Raw genomic sequence first — 22,924 nt, 5'->3', positions numbered from 1 at the left:
ATCAAATTTGGTCCCACTTTTTATCAACCCAAAATTAAATTAAAAAAAAAAAAAGCTTCATGAAAATAACCTGTACTTCATTAATGAATGTACCTTAACACTGAAGTCTGAACCCTGGGAGTTCTTCAATTTCTCCTGAACTCTCCAGTGTCATGTATAATAGAACATCCTTGTGGCTGGGATCAGAAAGTGTTTGCTAGATGACAGGAACCCCCAAAATTGTGACTTACTGAGAGATTTTTAGGACAAGGTGAAATGTATGTTGGAAACATTTGCTTTTCTCCATGTGTAAGGGAGTCACCCCAACTGATCAGCACACAAGTAGGACAGGCACCTACAACATACTCATCTGAAATTAAGTGGGTTATTTCTACATTTGGTCTATTTATATTTGAAATTTCAAGCACCAATTGTACATGTTCTTGTGACTGTTAAAGAATATGCAAAATACAGTAACATTGTTAAGTCTTGCTTTCATTGGCAGCTTGATCACTCCCCACTGAGGGCTACTGTGTAGGTGCAGTGTGCAGCCTTTTCTGGTGCGTGTGTCCTCCTCTGACTTGTATGTCCTGTTCCAGCCTGTTCTAAGCCCAGTGCCTAGTTTATGCCTAAGCTGTCTCTTTCTTGGAACCATAACCCAATTGGCTTCTATAATGGTTTTGTCTAGTGGGGAGACCACAAAACCCTTCTCTACTTCTCTACCCTTCTTCTACTGTGTGTTCTGGTGTCATTGTGTGCTCTCCCTGGTCACCCCCACAAACATTCACACTTAGCAGAAAAGGAAAGTAACTCAGACTCTGTCAGGGTGACCCCAAGCAAAGTTCTGGTGGGATGGATCCCTCTGCCCCTAGTGCCAGAGCTGCCCTGCTTGCCCTGCATTAATGTAATTAAAGGCAGAAGAGATCTCATTCAGCGCAGAACAAGAAGAATCCCAGTCCAGAAGATAGCTATTATTTTAGCAACTGAGAAATGTGATGCAAACCATTTTGACAGTGACTAAGCAGTGAGCAGCATTAGAGTGAATAATTATATACATTGACAGTTCCTCTGGATGCCTCCTACAGTCTGTTGACACCGTCTTACCATTATGAGGACTGAATTAATGCCAAAAAGCCAACATTCATCCATCTGTATCTGCCAAACTTTAGGAGTGCTGGGTCAGGTGAAAAAGTAATGCACAGTTTTATCACCCAGATTTGAATAACACTGTGGCCTGTGTTTCCTCACAATGTAATGGTGATTGAAGGAAACAGCAGCTGAGATTTGTAATTCAGGGTCTATAATGAGAATAAGTAATGTTGCTCTAAAAGGTTATTTCAGCCTTTCCTGTGTTGCGGACATCAACCTAACCCCCAGCTGACTGTAAGGAAGGTTACATTTTCCTTTATCTTTCGCATTATTCACTTAAGTTAGTCTTAACTACTTAAGTATCCCCCCAAGAATTAATACTCACAGCATATTAATCCATAATGATCAATAAACGTAGAGCTGAATGAAACACAACATGTAATGGAGTTGAGGAGTAATGTTTTTTTATTCCCTGATGATGAAGGTCTTGATACTACTGTAACATCTTTGTGGAGTTTTTGTTTGATTGAGCTGTATGGGACTGATAAGAAACGACAAAAAGACTCTGAGAGCAAAAAATCCCATGAAACTTGCTGAGGCAATCTAGGTTAACAGGATGGGCTGACCTCTGGGTAGAAACTTGTAGATGCTGTGTTGCAAAACACTTTAGTTTTCATTGCACCAGGACATTAGGAAAGAGAAACAAATTTAGGACGCTTGGATTACCTCAGGATCACCATTACCAGAGCACCACTTTGTTCTCTTGAGTTGTTGCTCCAGAGGCTTGTGTAATATATTTAGGCTGTCTTTATTATCTCAAAAATATTGTTGCTTAGGCTCAGTTGGTACCACAACCAACAGTTGGGTTCAAATTGTCTCAAAGCAGTAAGAGCAGCTGGGAGTAGCTTATGCCGTTTTGTCAGTTGTTTCCTAGCATGTGAGGCTTTCAGTTATGAGTCAAATTGAGACAATGGAACTGAGCCTTCCTCCTGCTCAGTGAGGGCAGTGAATCTGCGCTGCTTATCAGCTGCCTGTGGAGCCACACAGGCATGAAGTATATCATGCTCAGGGGCAAGGGGTGATATTTGAAAATACCAGTATTTAGAAGGATTTGGATAATATTCTGTAAAAATGTTGCTACTTTTAGCACTAGCTGTAATTACACTGTCCTTTAACATGCTACAGAATTACCATTTTCATACTGGATTAAACATCCTTACACACTTGTAATTTTGGGAACTAAGAATATTAGAGTGGCTAGGACTTGGAGATTTGCCATCCTGGGCTCAATTTGAACATACCGAGAAGCTGAGGCCACATACATGAAGAATATTAGGCTGCTGAAGCAGAATGAATAATGGCATGCAAACATGGTAATGTAGGAGAACCAAGCATGAATAAAACACTGATATAGACAGAAGTAAAACAGTCAGTTGCTGAGGATTTTCAATTTACTCTAACAATCTTTTCTTCCTCAATCTTTTTTGAGACTGAAAAACTATTGTCCCCATAATCCTTTTTATCAAAGCTGGAGTACAGGATTGAAGCAGATTGGCTTTAGGCCATCTCTTCAGTTTTACTGACAGTTTTGGTTTTTGCTTCCCGCTTTTATGGCATCAGATTTTGTCCATTTACAAACCAATAATTACTGGCTATTGAAATACATCAACAAGATAACATACCCATTGAGCTGAGAAGACTCTGAAATGCTGAGGTAGAAGAATATGAAAATGTCTACACGCTACAATTGCAAGCACTGTGATAAGAATCAGATATAATGACTTCTGTTCACCTTAGAAGATAAAATTGGCAGGTATATCATCTTGTCTTTAACTCTGGCAAAAGGTTCTTATGGAACACTTATTTGGCAGTCTATTCTTTCTAATAAGGTGTCAGATAGTAAGTGTGCATATAAAATTGCTCATGTTTATTCATGTGGAAAAAGCTAGTATTCATGCTGTCCTGAATTAACAGGGATGTCCTATGTAAGAGACACATAACATTCAGAAGACCTCTAGGGCTGTAATTTGTACTTCAGATAACAGCAGGAGTTCCAGGGACAGCAATAGGTATGATCAGAGTCTACAGTCTTGAGTAGAAAGAGATAAAGGCTTTGGTTAGCCCGTCAAAGGAAAAGGGTAATATTTTAACAGCTCACATTCCCTATTAGGAATAAGCTTTCAACTCCATAAAGACCTATGTTCAACGGAGAGGATTGCTTGAGGAGCCTCTGTCTTCAGAAGAGGTTAGAGTATCTACGGCAACTTTCAAGAATGGTTAAGTACAGCTGGTCTTGTCTTGGGTCTAGGGGACAGCCTGCATCATCCCCCAGTGTGCCTTCAGACCCTGCTCTGCTATCAGTTGTTATGGTGCAGTTGTCCCATCCTGAATCACCCTGCTGTAACTGTGGGTATAGTTTTGTAGATTTTTTTGACTGACACAACAAGACAGTAGCTATTCTCAGCTATTTTTCCACTGAAGATAGCCACTTCCAGAGCTGCTGTGTTTGTGCATCCACATCAGCGTGTCAGCTTGGACCAGGACTGCACTTCTAACAATCTCCTGATCATCCCCACTTTGCTGCTGTTGTCCACACTGTGGACCAGTGTCAGAGCACATGAACTGGATTCCTTCTAGACGAAGCTAAACTGGCTTTGCACTCCAGCCATGCATCTACTACATTTGAATGGCAAGTAAATGTTTTGTCAATGGCACCTGAGAAGAGTTAGTCTACAATAAAGAAACAACTCCCCAAAAATTCCAAACCTGGAATTTCTATATATGGATGTAAGTACCAATCATGCTGCTCTATAAGCTCACTTCAGCTGTTCTACACTGCTTGCTACTGTCAGGCATAGCGACAGCACCTAATTCTTTGTTCTAGCTTCTTGTGTATTCCTTCATACATTTTAATGAGCTAGTTTCACATTTAAATACATTAGCTTATCTGAGACTGATTCTCATTTTGCGTCTCGTCAGAACTATTAAGATCTGCTGGCAGACTTACTGTAGGTTTCTGAATTTCAAAGCTCCAGGATTAGTGTTGGTGTTTTAGCCTTGGAACTTGCTGTCTTCAGAATTCTGTTAGGGAGATGAGATTATGAAGCTTCAAAGCACAATGTGATTCCCTTCTTCTGTAAGGTCTCGTCTGTTTCATCTGTTTTTGTCTCCTTCTCAGGGAGAGGGTTGCTTTTTGTTTTCTCTGCCTTTTTTTTTTTTAGATTTGTCTTACCTTTTTAAGCTCAGAAAAAATTGCTGTTGTTTTAGTGGCAATATGTACTTTTAAAGTCAATGCAAATACATAAATATAACAACAGCTAGTGTCCCTGTAGTACACTACCTATTTACCAAATAATTGTCTTGGGTAAGTATCAGAAAGGCCTAAATTACAGTATGAGCTTATCCTGCACTTCAGCTGTTGCAGACATGAAAGCTTCTATGAAAGCTCTAAAAAATTCTGCCCAGAGGAAGTTTTTTTGTGTAATTGATGGAGGAATGAAAGAGAAAAGAATAATCTCTCTTTGAGGATCTTTCTTTGGGGTAAAAAGAGAGGCAGTTTGTGCTGCAATGTTAACATAAAAGGACAGAAACCTAGACATCTACTTTTCTCTCAGTACACCAGTGTATATTTTCCTTACCCTATAACATAACTTGAGCCTTCGTCATTGTGCTTATAATGCACAGACTAAAAGAGATGATTTTCAGGCTTTTAGGTAGCAACATCAACCTAAAGTAAACTTGCCATTTTATCCCCTACTCCTAAACCCATTCTACACACATTCCCAAGTTAAAGTTCAACCTTGAGCTGTTTTGCATGGTAGAAATAGGTTATTTGACACTAAAGCTACAAACACTGTAGAGAGGAGTTATCTACCAGTTATAGCATCTTATCAGCTACCAATCCCATTAGTCTGCCTGGCTTCACTGTTGCGTGGCTTTCTTGGTCCTCTCAGGCTCACGGCAGGCAGTAATTCACCTGTACTATTCAGCTAGCACTTGCAGGAAAGACAAGCTCTAAAAAATTCTCCTAGAGGAGGATGAGTAAATCACTAAATATCCCAAGAGTAATTTAGATGTTATGATCACTGGTGCAGGCAGTATGTAATCACATTTTATTGACAACTCCTAAAGATCAGTCTTCCTTTGAAGCTGCATAGAGTGAGGCTGAATAGAATACAGCTATAGGGACTAATGAAACATACAGTGATGGGACCTGATCTAGCACCAAGTAAGCTGGTTTGGGTAAGGTACTGTATGCCTTTTAGCATAGAGGTATGTGTTGGTGTGGAGTCATGGCTGTGAATTTATACTATATCCTTAGAGACAATAGTTTGCAGAGAGTCTGGCAGTTTGCTTACGTGACTCTTAGCACATCTGAGTGTCAGGTAGTACGTTTTTGGAGGAGAAAGTAAAAGGCTGTGTAAGAAATCTTGCAGTAGAAAACTTGCAAGTGCAGTTTCTGCATAAATAAACATTAGACCTTAAACTTTTTTTAAAAAAAATCATGTTTCATCACTCCAATAATCTCATCAATTCATTTTTGTAAATGCTTCCTTGGAAACAGATTTGGGAATTCATCTTTCGTCTCAGAGTATGTTATCACAGCTTTGTAAACACCTGAATACAATATTGGGAAAACACTGACAATCATCTTAAAGGCAGGCTGCTACTAACTACTATCCAACAACCCACAAAGTGATTCTACTTACCACAATAAATGGAATTTCAAAAGTACTTGGCTAAAATGGGTTTCAACTCTTTAAACATACATTAAAACAAAGTGAATTATTAGATGCATGTTTTGTGTATTGGTATCAATAATCATTTTATATTCTCTTTCTTGCAGGAGGTGAAGTCACCAAGCCCAGGTTCGCTCAGTATTTCCACGGCAGCCTAGCCAGTCTAACTATCCGCCCAGGCAAAATTGAGAGCCAGAAAGTGATTTCCTGTTTGCAGGCCTGCAAGGAAGGTCTGGATATTAATTCACTTGAGAGTCTTGGCCAAGGAATAAAGGTAAGGGACGAACTGACATCATCTTTGATAAAAATGTAGAGCTGATTTATGAAGTGGAGAGCCCAAGGTAGAGTACACACAGTAGAAATGTGCTCCCAAAAGCAATGTAATTTCCCATAAAGTCATGCAAAGAAAAAGGGGAACGGTAGAAGAGCTGTGACATTGCAAAGAAAAATGCTTCTGATATTGCAAAGGTAGATGCTCAGAACGTGGGCTGCTGCTGCTATTTCACAGTCTGTAAGAATTGCCAGATCATGTTCTCATGCTCATTTTGGTAGTTTTACAGAAACAGACATTGTTTCAAAGAATTACTGAATTTTGAATTGCTTTAAAGCAATGGAAAATGTAAGTGGAGTATCTTTCATCTAGAGGCAGCTCAGAAAGAAGTCCCAGTGCAGAAGGACTGAAAAATTCTGAGTGTATTCCAAGAGGAAAACAAAGTTATGAGACATGAAAACTGGACAACAAAAAGTCAAGAACTTCAAATTTTACATTTGCGTACAAATCATTATCCATCCACATTATGTATGTGACTATCTTTATTGTAACACTTTTTCTAAGACTGGAGAACAACATGTAGAGGGAAATACTGTTTCAATAGACACAGTGAGTGACCAGATTGCTTTGCATTCATTAAGACAACTTCTGTTCTTTTGGATACACTTGTAGAATCTTCAATATAACTTCTAGAATGCTTACATGAAGTGCATTTTAACTTGTTCTGTACTGATACTGTTATTAGATGACAGGTATTCGTCTGCCTTAAGTGTAAACACACAGTTAAGCTATTTCCTAGTACACAAATGACAATACCATCTTCCAAATGAGTCGATCTTCAGATTCAAATAAGTGGGAAGATACTTCGTCTGCAGACTATGTAGTCTGCAAAACAACACAGGATATTTGGTGTTACGTTTTTCAGGGGAGAGGAGGTTGGTGCTATAGCACTTGATCTAGATTAGGCAGTGGAAGTGCCACGTACTACATTTTATTAGCTGAACCTTTTCATTGTACCATTTAGGAGACTGACCTAAAACACACTCAATATCTGTCTAGGTGATAAATTACTGTGGTATAGTATAACTGGTGTTTCTGAAAACGGGTAAAAATGTAAATTTAAAGTGAAAAGTTATGGAGCTTTATTAGCTCCAGCCTTTACATATAACCCCCAAATTATTTCTTTATCTTCATCATACCTAGGACATTATTATGAATTTCACATGGTTGACACTCCTAGAAAAATGACACACTTATGAGTAAAAGCTGTTTTAAAAGGACAATGCATACAATGAGTGGCTAGGGTTTTTAGGAACTTGAGTGTACATTCTCACCAGTAAGTTCTTTGCTGGGTTTTACTTGAATTAAAGAAGTGCATACTTGGTGCTTGGTATTTAAAAACATCATAATACCTCTCCTATTGTCACATTCTGAAATTTGACAGTATTTTAGTAGTCTGTTTTTTCATGGGCTTGGAAAAATCCATTACACCTCCCCCACTGCTGCTCTAACACAGGTGATTGGTTTTCTTACTGTACTAGCAATGGGGTGGGAAAAATTAAGATGAGGGATTGTTTTCCCCCTTTTCTGTCTTCTACCAAACTTCAAAACATTTTCATTTTCTTAATATTTCATTAAAGTTACATCATTCTTTAAAGTTGCTTTCATTTCTACCTCCTCAGACAGATCAACAATCTGTGTAACAGCAGGAGGCAAAAACGAAAGGAGCAGTCAGAGATGGATCATGGTAGGGTTTCTTATTGGGGCTTACAAAAAGAAGCTCAGATGAAAGTGGAACAGTCAGCACCTGACCTTCAACAGAAAATTAATAAAGAGTTTCTCATGACAAAAATAAAATAACTGATCTTACACAAGCATGTGTCACAGTTGCACAGCTGATAGTTTCTGTGTGACCATTTACCCAGCGCTTATCTGATTAAATGTTGGCGAACTGATGCTGGGAGACGTTTCTGCTGGGCACTTTGGACACATGAAGCTTCACCTTTCAGCCACCTAGGAAAGAGCAATGTAGCTGTAATACAGTTCCTGACACAGCAGTGTTGGGCTTTTTCTGTCTGCAGGCTGACTTTTAGATATCTGTAACAGCTCTCAGAGACGCTGTCTAAACTGTCACTATTTTTAGCCATTTTTAATGAGAAAGACAAAAATGGCTCAGACTAGGGTTTTCTCCAGTCCCTTTGGCAGCATTCCAGCTGTTCTGGCAGCTGAGCTATTAAGTTAACTAGCTAGCTAAAGTCTCCTTCTGCTAATTTTATTTTGTACTATTACTAGCTTACAGATGGAAAAGAGAAGTGTATGCAGGCTGTGACTCATGTTAGTCCTCTGTTAAAAAATACCCTTCAGTGCATTATGACCTTTCTGCACAAGCTTTGAACCCAGTCCCCTGTGTTCTTCTCAGCAGAGAACCCCATGTTTCATTTTGTTCTTCACAGTCTATTTATTTGCTCTTTTGCTTTTTAACCTCTCATTGTAAGGAAACGTAGACAGACATTGTCTGTATATTAGAGAATATGCTCATATAATCAATATCCAGCTTTTCAGTGTGAGAGAAGGGTGGATTTCTATGTGTTCTGTGCACTTCTTTATGTTCTGTGCTGTCAGTAGTATGGTACAAAATCAAGGGGGCTAATCTGCTTTTCTCTGCAATGCAGATGCTTTGCTGAACCAATTAAAAGACAAAAAAAAAAAAAGGAATCAAGAAGAATTATGGTGAAGATAAAATCAAACGTTTGCTATGCAGATATAGTAGCAAAGTTTCTTCATCAGCAAGACTGTTTTATGTTCAGTGCAACGGACAGGGGACAGTCAGGGCTACAAGAACAGCCAATTGCAAGGGTTGTTGGCTTAGAGGAGCAGTTAGCTTTGTGCAAGCAGCAGTTACATCTTATGTTATGACACTCTTATTGATCATGAGAAAAAGACAGGAGAATCCCCTTTATTCTGTCTGACATTAATGAAGATCTAAGAGGATAATGTTGTAATTGTTTTGTTCATTCATATGGAAATATATCTCAGAAAGATAGTCCAGAATAAAAACAAACAGAAAGCAGGAAAAATATGTTTCTGCATACTACTCTTGTTGAAGTGAATATTTTTATATGAGGAATGTGAACAAAAAAAATCCAGTAATAATAATAATGACAGTTAGTTAAAGTTTTGAACTCTACATTTGCAGAAATAGTATCACCAAAGTTGATAAGACTAGGAAAAATTACAACAAATCTGGATTAATTTACTATAAAATTAATTATAACAGTAATTATTAAGACATGCAATATATGACTGACATGAGACATTTTGGAAGGAACAACATAGGGATTCAGCCAACAATAGCTACTAAGATTTTTTTTTCTTAAATCATTAGATTTTAAACTTATGTCTGTGCAACATTACTTAAAAATGTCTTATTTTGTACTTAATACTAATTGTATGCATTTCCCCCAGTATCACTTCAACCCTTCCCAGTCAGTCCTTGTCATGGAAGGAGATGACATTGAGAATATAAATCAAGCTCTCCGAAAGGTCTCATACATCAACTCTAGACAGTTTCCTACTGCAGGCGTACGACGTCTCAAAGTCTCATCTACAGTCCAGTAAGTTGTACTTCAGCTAAACTGATTAGATTAGGACTATTTTTAATGAATTTTTTTTTTTTCTTCAGACAAGTAAAAAGAAGAATTTTGATTAAATTATATTGCCAAATCATTCTTTTATGTTATTGAGCAAAAAGTATGAATTTCATTATTTTTAGGCTTATTTATTTTGTAGTTTTCCATTGCTGTTTTCCTTTTAAGAAACTTCTCTTGTGACTGCAGTTTACTTTCATTCTGTTTATAGTCTGGAGCACAGAGCCTGAACTTGACTGAACAGCATATGCATTTATTGCATTCTTATTTTAATGTTCATTAAAAAAAAGTTATAGTTTCTTCTGGTACACTTAGAGCCATGACTTTTTATATGAGGCCTATTACTTCTAACAGACTGTATGGCTGCAAGAACAGTTACATTCTGAAGTATGCTTGAAATTGTCTTTGTCTGTTTATATTCTTATATGGCTGTCATCACCGAAGTACTGGCGTTAAACAGAAATCTGTGTCCTTCCATTGTCATGCAACAATATTGAAAGACTCTACACAATAATGTTTATAATTCTGTATAAAGAAGGAACCATCTGCCACTCCTGAGCATCCTAAGGGGTACCTCTCTGTTACAGCAAGTTGTGCAGAGCAGTGAGAACACATTTTGAGAGTAAAACAGTGCTAGGATCCCTCATCCACCCTGTGTACAATTCTGTACTAGGTTTAGTTTAATGCTGTGGGCTGACCACACTTGGAGAGCATCTTCCAATTTAGTTTCACTGGAAGGAGTTCAGTTTGCACACTCCAAGGCTGTTCCATGGTATGTGCCAAGATGCTTGCTGTAAGGTGCAGTGCCAGGAGATCGACTTCAAAAGCACAGTGCTGATTCAAACAGAAATGCTAACGTAGGCCCCGCTAAATGCTAGGGGATGCCAGAATGAATTCATGATGGGTCTGATTTAAATGGATAGTTAGGCCCTTTTACTCACTTGTGACAAGATAACCCCATTATGTCCATTAGATATGACTTTAAAAATTGAATATTAGGTTTACTACACTTAGTTGTCATCATCTAATTTATTTATTTTTATCCATGCACTACTTTGTAAAATGTCAGTTAAATATCAAAATACTATTCTCATAGTGACCTTACTAAAGATCAAGCTTGTCACGATGGTAACTGTTAAGCCAGCCCTACATAACTTCAGTAGTTGTGAATGTGGAAAGGGATGAGAGGAATAGAGCTGTTACTGTCACTGCTAGCCTATGTGCATGGTCATACAGATGCATGTCCTTATGTGTGGCACTGTCAAAGTATGGAACAAACTGAAGTGAGAAAATAAAAAAGAATGAGATGCATCAATTGGGTTTTGAACAGTGGAAGTGTCACACACCTTTGATATGTGATGTGTTACATGCAGTTAATGAATAATGTATTTTTCAGATGTTTTGGTGAAGATATCTGCATTAGTATCCCAGATATCGATGCGTATGTAATGGTGTTTCAGGCCAATGAGCCCAAGATTACAATAAGTGGGATGGACCACTTTGCTAGACCAGCTGCACAATTTGAAAGTGAAAGAGGTGTTACGCTGTTACCTGACATAAGGATTGTCAGCACAGTCACTAAAACGGAGCATCCAGTGGACTTCAAAGAAAATGGTGGAGGTTTGTGGATTTATTTTAAATATTATTACTTACTGTGTAACATAACCCCTCATTTTTTGAAAAAGTAGTGCAAAAAAGTACCACAAAGTCACTTCAGACAAATTAAGTTATTCCATGGCAGGCAACATTAACACTGTACCGAAGACATTCACTTAGATTTAAAAGTGAACAAATCCCTATTCTCTTGATAGATCAAGGTGTGCTTCAAAAAGGTCAGCTTTCCCATTTAGTGTCATGTACTTTGGACTACTTTGTTACCACTCTTCTCTACATACTCTGCTTAATAATGTGTTTTTATTAGATTTTTGTAACAGAATTTTATTAATTGTACTAATACAGTGGAAAGCAGCAATTGACTGTGGTTGTTGTTTTAGTCTGTTCTTACATTTCCAGCTCTGCTACTGACTTTTGGGTGATACTTAAATAATGTAGTCATCTTGTGCCTCAGTTTCCCACCTATATAATGGAAATATAATTACTTGCAAAGATGTTTTTCAGTGATGACAATTTATTCTAATGCTGAAGAATGTGTGTATAATTATTTGACACTAGGTGAATACTCAAATATATAAATAAGGTTTAACTGTCTTAAGGAATTGTTCTTTTGGATGTTTCCGTGCAAGGTAAATGAAAAGCTTAGTAATCTGAGGCATCATTCTAAACAATATTTCTTGGACTAGTATAAGGAGCTACTAGATGTACATCTCTTGAAAAGATAAAATCATTAATGATGTGCAAGTTGAAGGGGCATGGATTCCCTGAAGCTATTCTCTGTAATAATGCCGCTTATCACTTGCCTTAAACTACATCTGTCCTCTGAAGGCTGGAAAGTGCATTATATCACAATATCAACTGCATACAATTAAGGTATGTAAAATTAGTTCTTTCGTAGAAAAGAGTGATCATTGTCCTTCACTTTAGAGGCACTGTCCTTAAATATTATGACAGCTCCAAAACTGCTCAGTGAATTAGGAGATACTGCCCTTCAGTTTAGTTTTTAAATTTTGTATATCTCAATTTTTCCTAATACAATTTTTGCCATAATTACTGTTGTAGCACCTTGCAATCTAAAAAGCCTGAGTCTCACCTTCAGATGGACCATAGCAGCATTTCTTAAACTACTGTTTAATTGCCTGGAAGTCAGGTACCTCTTAATGTGCCACCTCTTGTTTATATCCACTAATACTAGTTAAAATGGACAGATAATAATTGGTTGGGGGAATAATTGTGTTTTGCAAAAGGTTATTGAATTCTGATTCTCCATTCCTGCATTCCACAGCTTGAAGTACTATTTTTCTCAGCCCAGATATTATCTGACAGACCAAAGTACAAAACAAAGACAGCCATAAATCTTCACCTGTATCTAGCTATGCCTATTTTTCCACTTACTGGGAAGTTACATAACTTGATCATTATAACTGTAGGAGAGATGCACATGACATGGCAAGGCTGAGGAGGCTGATTTAGTCACCATGTATTCCCCTGTCACAGGACAAGTTAGGTCTGTTGCTCATCAAAAGCAGAGCAGGCAGTTGCCACAGGCAGCAGCATGACTATGGCTCTAAGGCCTTCTTTACCCGCAGGGGACTGCTGGAATGCCAAAGTGTTGCTGCTTGTCCTGCCTCAGCAGAGAAATCAGTGTAACCCGCCAGTAGCCAGAAGTGCCATCCCTCCCTTTCCTGTTTGCCCCGTAGTAGCAGTCATAACTTCCTAAGAAATAGTCTGACTCATCAGGCTTAACAATATTCAGATTTGCCTATCCTGCAAATCTGAGATGGCTCTGCATTTCTGACATAAGTTAAAGCTGTTTCCAGCTGTACCTAGAGTTCAGATACCCAAATTCATTGTACCAGGAGTTGGGAATCCAGGATGTAAGATGTCTCTGGCTATGCTTTGCTTCCCCATACACCCCCTAAAATGAAAGTCACAGAATGGGTGTTAAGTTCCAAGACTGCAGTCTGTGTGCCCTCAGGGAGCTGGTTAAACAGTCTTGCCAGACCCTTTGGGCTATGTTTACCAGAGAATAAAAATAATAAATTGATATGGTCCATTTCTTCCAGGGGCAGATTTTTTTTTTAAAGTCATACTTATTGAAGGATAGTCAGTTTAGAACTCAAGTTCGCCAAGTCACACCGCACAGGCTCTTGAAATTTATGATAATACCATGTTCTAGGATCAATGGCATAGTGTTCTCTGTAGTGCAAATTCTTTATGGGTCATAGAATAACTGAGCAAGTCATCAAAACATTGATGTATTTGTTACATATTTTTCCAGTTCTAGCTTCCTTGCCAAAAAAAAGAAGGAATGTGTGGAACCAATCTGGTATCAATACTGTACTGAAAAAGCAGAATTGTTAACATGAATTTATCTCCAGGATCAAATATCAGTTTTCTACTTCCAGTACTGTTCTTGAATGCCTTTTATTATAGAGGAATTTATCTTTTATCTCACTACATGTTTGTAGGCCTTCATCATGGCAGCATTTGAACAGTCACAATGCTTCTCTTTTGATTTGCTTCAAGTACACCATTTTTAATTCGAGTAAAGAAAATTCAGCCATCTTTGCAGAAATTGAAAGCCCCAATGCAAAGCACATAAAATGAATAAGCTGTTCTGGGATTCTGTCAGCCTTTCTCTTAGTTTCTTAGTTTCTTTTTTTTTTTTTTTTTTTTTGTATATGCCATGTGTTCACAGCCAATAAGCCAGTGGTATTAGAGGAAGTGCTCCACAGCTTGGACTTCTGTGATATTTTGGTCAGTGGTGCAGAACTAGATCCTGAACAAGAGTGTTTAGAACTAGATCATGTGGAGCTTCAAGGAAAACATCTAGATGCTACAAATTCCACAGCAGGATATTCAATTTATGGTATGTTCATGGACTTTGGCTTCCCTTATTTCTTCCCACCAACAGGTAAATCTTTGGAATGAAAGGGCTAATCTGAAAGAAAGCTGAGGTGTACTACCTTTAAAATATTCCAGGAAAGATTGTGTCTCAAAAATCATAGTTACTTCTTGCTCTCTGGGTGTGCTGTGTTTATCCATTGTCCTCCATGAATACAGCACAGCTTTGTCTCATCTCTTCACTCCTTCTGCTACTCCCCTAAAAAAGAAAAATAGCAAAAAATAAAAAATAAAATAGTGTGGGGGTTCTAGTGTATCATAACAGTGGAATGTGTGAATAAGGGGATTCCTTAGTGCTCCTGTACTCAGTGCTGGTAACTCACTGGCCTTTTATTTACTTATTTCAAGTATTTAGTAATTTATTCTAATTCTCTATGGTTACATTTGTTCTTCTCCATTATGGACCTACATTCTTTTCAAAAGCTGTTTCTCTGTTAGGGAATATTTGATCCACTGCCATTTTCAGACCATTTTGCATTTTCTGTGGCTGTTTGATTTCTCCTGCACTGCACAGAGCATTTGTTGCACAGCATTTTGTGATTATTGCTTCACTGCCACCATTTCAGGTGTGGACACCACGAACAACTATGAGCTGGTTCTTCGGCAGATTCGATATCGTAACTGGTACACTTCTGCCACCTTTGACAGAAAGTTCAGAGTCAAGTGCTCTGAGCTAAATGGGCGTTACACCAGCAATGAATTCAACTTGGAGGTAAGCACTAATTCAGTTAAGCCTTTCTTTTCTAGCACTGCAGCTGAGCAGTAGCCTCATCTTCAATGACACTGACTTTTCTTTAAAATCTGTAGAATGATTGACATGTTCTGTTATCAATAATCACATAGAGGAAATGTTTTAAGTTCTATACAAAGAGGACGTTGACATTTGTCAGCACTCCTCAGTGTGGGTTCGTCTAGTCAGCTGCATATGTGAGGAGAACACGATGCTTCTCTTGAAATCCACTAATAGAGAATTACTCTTTCTCAATTGGAATGGAGGATAAGGTCATCATCATTGGTTTTCCATAACCTAACTGTCACATGAAATCTCCTACAGGTGTTTTTTGTTTTGTTTTGTTTTGTTTGGGGTGGGGGTGTGTTTTTTTTTTTTTTTTGATGTATACACCTGCTTAGAAGTAAATCATTTTTCATCATTTTTCTTACATTAGTTATTTTTTAACTTAACCCATTACACTCCTCTTTCCTGAAGTGTTCACCCTTTTCATTTTTGCCAAGCACTACCTCCTTATAGTAAGTTTTATAATTTGTTCCTAATCAGATGGAGGTTATTCCTGGTAACTTACATGATTTCAGGTTTCTTTGAGAAGGAAAGTCAATATACAGGTAATGAATGCTTAGGATAGACTTCATCTTTTGTACTACCTAGACATGGTCAGTTGCCACAGGAAAATTTGGCTAGCACTTTTGAGCTTATTTTTGCTGATACTAAGTCCAATGCATCACAGTGGCTCCAGGGACAGAGAGTTGCTGCTGATGCATCTTAGCAGGAATCATGTACCTAGCCTGAAGAAATATGTTACCTAGCCTGTAACCCAGGTACCAAGTAACTACAGGAGAAGGGCAAGGTCTTACCAATACACTCAAAATTTAATAATTGGTTTTGAAGGTCTGTACATATTTAAGTCCTATGGAAATCTCTTCTCACTTTAGCATTCTGCAGCCCTGACGATGACTTCAGGGTTTGTGCTTATACTATAACTATGAGTAGGACAGAGGAGAATAGATGGTACCTTCAAAGAAAGTCACCCTGAAAGGAGGGACACAGGAATAGCTGAGACCTCTTTTAGTTCTCTCTTTGGTTTTAATCTCAATAGGTTTGATATATTGTTTGTTAGTATCCTGAGTGACAAATCTCCCACTAACTTTCAGGGAACATGTAAAAGCTGATCAACACAGACAAAAAAAGACACTACTTATCCATACAGGAAAATCAAAAAGAGATTCCTTTCCTGCGCCACTTCAAAGTCTCCAACTGAAGGACCACTAATGCTAGAAATCAGAAATATGTTAACCTGCGTATTTTTCTCTGGCCTAAAAGAGTGAATTTGACCTTTAAGGGATATATAATAATGTTCCTATCTGCTGATGAACCTCTTAGTACAATATAATGTATTATGGAGCCAGCCATCTTGGAATACAGAGAACTTCCTTTTAGTATCTGATCACTTATTCTTCACTTGTCCCAGATTAATATTCTACACAGTTCCAACGCCAACTTTATGGATCATGTAAACCATATGATAGTACAGCCGCAGTTTCTCCAGTCTGTCCACCATCCAGAGGGAAGAATAAGTACTGTTCACAACTCAGGTATGTGATGCCTTTTCAGAGACTGCTCATAATGATGCTGGTAAGTCAGTATTTCCCTTGTGATTCACACTAGTCAACAAATGAAGCTCTGAAGTCATAGTTACACTTTGTGAAACCTCACACTGATCATTGCACAGCTATGACAGATGGCAACATTGAATTCTCTCTTCCTGAGGAGGTGCTTTGGAATTAAAAACTGGTTTCCTATTTTAAGTCTACATTAAAGGTTATGTACTCTGACTCCACCTAGTTAACAAAGTGTCTTGTTTCTAGTATTGAATGGTATGACAGATAACATTTATGCTTATATTGTCCTTATATGTCTGTATTTCTATGGCATATTAATTTTTGTCCATCTGTTCCTAGGCAAATAGAAGTGATTTTATATATACATATATATACATACATATATATATATATATTTATAGAAAAACAATAATTGGTGCAGTGCTACTGCTAGCTGCTGTCCAGGCCTTGGTCTGGAGCTCTCTGCAGAGAATTGCTCCTAGGCATGTACAGGGAGCATTAGTACACATTAAATCCAGAATTTGAACTGAATGTTTGGGCTGTATAAGTTAAAATATCTACCCTAATCAGAAACCTTTTCAGTGAAGTTAAACCCAGGCCAAAGCTATCTGTTTCAATGCTGGATTCTGACATACTTTTAGCTTAATGATACATGTGTAAGGAAGTAAAGCTGATGTAAAACGCAGGTAATCATAAGTAGTTACAGACAGTTATGGTTAGAAAATTACTGAATTTTTCTGTAAACTTGTATGGATATTCTGCTATTGCAAAATGAATTTTGCAAACTAGTTCTTTTTTTACTTTAATGTTGTTTTGATTTCAGCATTCTTACAGGCAAGGAACCAAAATGGGGTACACAATTACTGTAGCTCTTGCAACTTCAGTACCTAGGTAGCAAAGGTGCATAAAAGTGGCAGCACTTCTCCACTAACACATACAGTTATGAAGCTGATAACATAAGAATAGTTCAGAGAAATGCCTTCCTGTGTCTAGCTGAAGACAGAGGCTTCTCAGAATGCAACAGAACAGTGAGGAAAAATATCTTGAATCCTCAAGAGTTTCCCAGTAAGGCTGTAATACATGGAAATAGAGTGGCAATGCTTTATTTTATTTTGGGAGGATTGAAGTGCCACTACAAATATTTGAAACCTTCTAAAATAAAATCTTGGAGATACACTTTTTCTCACAAGTGATGTTAATGCTTCAGTTAGCTATAATCAGGAGACAACATGCAGTTAATTGACCCCAACTGCAAAAACACTTGTTCTAAAACTAACTGATTCTGAACTGATTGACTGCTTGTCATCTGTAATGAAGTGGCTCAAAAAGCAAACATTCGGCATGATCACTTTTTAGTAAAGGGTTGTAATAGTCATTAGTAGGTGTCTGCAAATGCCATTCATGTATGCTATGCCCTAGGAGGTGGGCACATGTCACTACTTTCTGTAGTCCTAAGCAGATGGCAGAAAGATGGCCAGAGTCTCACTCCAAGGGAACAGGTGCCAAGGAGGGAAAAAAATAGACAATGTGTTTAGTATTTTGTAGGCAATTTGGTCCACAGATATAAGCTTATTGCTTTTGCACTTTTTGTTCCAGTTGTTCCAAGTGTGGCTACTATTGTTATTGTGATCTGTGTGAGCATACTCATTCTCATCATAGCCTTGGGGATCTATAGAATTCGGACAGCTCATCAGCACAGCTCTACAGACAATGATGGAATTAAAGAAAATGAAATGGATTGGGATGATTCTGCTCTGACTATTACTGTCAACCCCATGGAGGTACATAACTGAAGCATATTATTGCATTATGATAATACTAGGAGATAGTCTGGACTGGTAGCTTGCGTAGCAGTGAGTTTAAAGCCTCCATCAGAGTACATTTATTTAGGCTTGGCAGAACAGTTGTGTGTACATACACTGAGGACCCCAGCTCAGTTTTGAACTCTGCACACCATGATAATAGTTGTCATAAGTAATTGCTAAATAGGATCATGTAAAATTCCTGGGTACACCACCACTTCTCCATTCATCTTTGCACCCCAGGCACCCAAGATGATGTAGTTAAATTGTTTTTAATCCTTTTTAATTGTAAACACTAATACACTTACAGGAGGGGAAATTATCATCAAGTCAAAGAAACTGACACTGACAGGTTAAATTTTGGCAGCTTGACTAAGGTATCACTTATTAATATTCCATTCCTGTTATGGTAGGTTTTGAGTATTTGCTACTGAATGGTATTGCATTTGATGTCTAATAGCCACAAATGATGGAAAGCAGATTTTCCCAGCATGCAAACATTTCTAAATGATATGGAGTAAGGGTTCACATTCTCATAGCCACTGGCTAGCAAGAATGGACTTCTCTTCTACTGTCTCTCTCTCATTTCTTTGAATGTGTTGTAGAAATATGAAAAGCCTCACCAGGTAGAAGAGGAGAGTGCGGAGGAAGAAGACATAGAAGATGAAGAGGAAGACATGACCAGTGCTGAGTCAGATGAAAGCGAAGAGGAGGAGGAGGAGGAGGAGGAGGAGGAGGAAGAGGAAGAAATGATTGCCCCAAAGGGAGACAAACAGAATTCCACCAGGCAAGAGCAGTTGGAGTGGGATGATTCAACACTCCCATACTAACATACATACTCTGGCCACATTGCTCCTTTTGTAACCACCAATACAATGTTTTTCAGAGTCTATGAATTTATTGACAGGGTTTGAACTTCTGCTTGCCTATAACTGTTTTGCCTAAAATGATCTTGTTGTAGTAATTGGTGATAGAACTGACCCTTTTCCTACAAAGCTTGGAGAACGCGTGGTGCAAACATACTGGCATCACCAGTAATAGAGTAATCTAGAACTTGATCTGTTAGCAAGTGTAGGCCTCAATTTCTTGTTTCTGTACCACGGGCCTCTGACAAAAGTCCTGTCACTCAGTCCACAGAGGTTTTTGCCTTTGCTATTTTTTTCATACAGGAGAGGTTTGAGCTTGTTATGAAGAATTATCTATATGGGTCCAAATAACACAGCAGCCATTTGGCTTCACACTTTTACAGGTGTAAAAATATAATTCCATTTCAAATTAGGACAGTTTTAGCGCTACAGGTGACAGAGACTGTATTCCATTTGTCATCTCTTCCTGCCTTCTTGGATATTAACTGTTTTCTACAAGGGAATATTTAGGACTTGACCTGGGATGCATGTGTGCCTATGTAAAACCGGACAGTGTATTTTTCAGGAATGCTGTCAGAAACCTGAAGACAGGGACTTTATCCAACTTGCCCACAGAGGCTTAAGAAAGTTTAAAAAAAAACAATAAACCAGCAACAAGGGGATGCTGAAGGTTACAAAAAATAAAATAAATCATTGTATATCCACAAATTAATATGATCTTACAGAAACTGTAAATTCTAATGGAATTGATATACTGAAAACCTGTAGAGTTGCTCATTAGTTATGGATTGAACAATTTGCAGCAAATCAATGCTTTAACTGTCTGTCTTGTAAAATCATTAGCTTGCTGCAGTATCTTACTGAAGTAGTGGAAAATAAGTGACCCCATTATTCCACAGGTATGTACGGTTGGGATTTAAACAATGATTTTTACATGAAGAAAAGGTTCCCTTTTGCTTTATTGAATGCCAGCTGGCATTCCTGTCTGGCTTCATTCTATAAAACATTATGCCCTGTTTCTTCTGTACACTTACCACCCATGAGTGCCACAAGAGAAACATATACATCTGTTAGCCCTCTTTTGTGCTCATAATTCGCCTGCATTTCTTCTTCCTGAAGCCATTTTTGTTGACAAAAGGTTTTATAAAGTAGAACAAGAACAAATAAAACCTACCTGGAACCAAAAGAAGAGAAGAGAAAAAAAATAAATCCTAAGAGGTTGAGAGAGTATTTTAGTTTGTTATGGTAACACAGCATATTTTTCTTATACACTGTTTAAAGATATAAAAAAAAAAAAGGCTACGTAAAATGTGTTGGTAAGTCTGTGTGGTGTGTTTTCTGTCCCCTTTCCTTAATAATCTTTGTATCTTCAAATGCTCTGCATACCAAATGAATCAGCACTTGCTAGGATAACTGTTCTAATGCATATAAAAAAAAACAAATGGCATGGAAGTGACTGCTGCCTAGTGGCTTTTCTGCTCCTTTCCCAAGTAGTTCCTTTTCTTTATTACTTCATCACTGACTTTTGCATTTGTAATTTGCTACTTCAAATGAGTTACTTACTCTTTTCCTCTCTCCCAAAGAAACAAGCAGTCAGTCTTGCCACAAAAGGATGTTCCTGAGCACTCATGAATGGTAGCTGATCCCACAAAGAATAACCTAAGAGATCTTGAGGGTATCTACCTCCCTCAGTAGTTTTTGTTTATTAGAACCTGGTCTTAGAATATAGAGAATGTATTGTGCTTTTATTTAAATTTATCATCAGTGTTTTTTTTTTGTTTGTTTGTTTTGTTTTGTTTTAATTACAGTTTCTGCATCTGATAGTTGTAAGGAAAGATTGACCTCAACTGGTCATCGTAGTTTAATAACTGGAAAGTAAATGAAATGAACCCTAAATATATTTTAAAATTTGAGATCTTTATGCTCTTTTTGTTGTTGTTAAGACTGGCAATACAAAAGTTTTGTTATATGTGCAGTCCTATTTGCTTTTTGTACTAGTCTCTTACATGAATTAAAAGAATATTTACAGAATTGAGCCCAGATACATAAAATGTATCTGCAGGAATAAAGATCATATAAAATGAGCTAAAATTTCAGTTTATGTACCATCTAACCAGAACAGAAAGATTTATGTTAGATCATTTCCTAGCATCCTAGTACCCTACATCATTTCCTAGTGTTAATTTTTTTGTTAGTGACATGAAGCAGGCCCTTCACGATGCTTGCTATCAGCACATTTGTTAGCAAATCTTTCTGTTCAGAAAAAAAAACAGGAGATCTAAAATTAAAAGTAGATAATGTCAATTTCAGTTTTAAAACTGGACTTAAATTATTTTTAAAGTCTATGTTGTTACTAGTTATTATTATTGTTGTTATCACAGCAAACATTAGGGCAACTTGAAAACAGCAATTTAGAATCTGACTGACAGCTTTTAATTCTTTTTTACGTTTGTGTCTATATAGGTGTGTTTGTCCATCTGTTTTTTTTTTTATCTTTTTGTTACTGGAAGCAAATCTTTTCAGGTCATGCTAGTACATCACAAAAGAAGCAAACATGAAGTATTTTCTCTACTGTAAATAAACCTACCTTTTTAGACCTAAGCATAGTAATAAAAGAATGTTTGTTATCACTAGAATTTGGTTTGCAACAAAATATTCAGAAAACTAAAATGTATCACTGTACATACCTTAGATTGCTCGGTGGGGTGGGTTATGCAGCATTTTTCATTCAGATGAACACAAAAATCCTTGTCTCAAAATGTTAGTAAGAATAAGCTATTTCTTCATGAAATGGACCTTAGAATATTGGTGTAGAATTTGCCAACAATGGCTTTATTAGCAAAAGCTTACTAGTAGAATAACATACAAATATGAAACGTTTGGAACTAATTTTAACAATATTGCCTCCTCTCCATGAATTTTTTTGGACGTAATCTAGTTGCTTAAAAACCAAGCCAAAACACATACATCTATATAGGCATGCATACACATACACAGATCTCCCTTAAAACCAAAAAATACTCTACTTTCATATAAAAAAAAAAAGTGTTTATGCTGAAAACTCTGAAAGGGCAACTGCAGTGTCTGACTCGTCAAGTTGTAATGTTTATCCTTACCCCAGTTGCAAGGTTGTGCTATCAAGACACACACACAAAAAGGTGGCTCTTTTTTACAGTAGCAATAAACAAGCGCATCCAAAAAAACATCCCTGAAAAGGTACCTGTAATAAATGACATAAAGAATCTGTGACTTCAGAGATTTAAAATGACATCAGACCAATTACAGGAATTTTAAATTACAGGAATTCTAATTCAAGGCTGGGAGAAAAAAAAAAGGGGGAAAAAAAAAAAAAAAAAGAACACAAACCTACAAATGCAAATTTAAGATGGTGATACACTGTGTTGTCTGCATTACTGTAACAGTCTAAGTTGCTTTTTTGTGATGACTAGCTCACATTTCTTTTTCACTTCCTTCCCCTCCATGGGTATTTTATCTCTGCAAACAGAAGCAGACCTAAAGATGCACAGTTGTTGAGATCAGTCTCAGTCTGTACTGCATTGGCTGACACCAGTTCAAATTAGAAATAGACATGTAGGGTTTGTGACATCTTTAATGCTAATTAAATAAAACATTGTTTTTTGTGTTGGAATAGTTG

The 22,924-nt window shown here is 37.4% G+C and overlaps 1 protein-coding gene across 1 annotated transcript in view; it reads left to right on the top strand.

The window, feature by feature from the left end:
* CLSTN2 (calsyntenin 2) overlaps positions 1-22,314 on the top strand; it is a 197,998-nt gene extending 175,684 nt beyond the window's left edge. The window contains exons 9-16 of the mRNA XM_035544917.2: positions 5,915-6,081; positions 9,544-9,692; positions 11,122-11,345; positions 14,041-14,211; positions 14,813-14,958; positions 16,451-16,574; positions 18,198-18,382; positions 19,009-22,314. Coding sequence (XP_035400810.1) covers positions 5,915-6,081; positions 9,544-9,692; positions 11,122-11,345; positions 14,041-14,211; positions 14,813-14,958; positions 16,451-16,574; positions 18,198-18,382; positions 19,009-19,233 — 1,391 coding nt within the window. The 3' untranslated portion in view covers positions 19,234-22,314. The remainder of the gene's footprint in view (positions 1-5,914; positions 6,082-9,543; positions 9,693-11,121; positions 11,346-14,040; positions 14,212-14,812; positions 14,959-16,450; positions 16,575-18,197; positions 18,383-19,008) is intronic.
* The last annotated feature ends 610 nt before the right edge of the window (positions 22,315-22,924 follow it).

This window comes from Cygnus atratus, chromosome 9, assembly GCF_013377495.2.
Source record: "Cygnus atratus isolate AKBS03 ecotype Queensland, Australia chromosome 9, CAtr_DNAZoo_HiC_assembly, whole genome shotgun sequence".
Lineage (NCBI taxonomy): Eukaryota > Metazoa > Chordata > Aves > Anseriformes > Anatidae > Cygnus > Cygnus atratus.
Note: the sequence above shows the minus strand (reverse complement) of the source record. Positions and strands in the feature narration are given on the sequence as shown.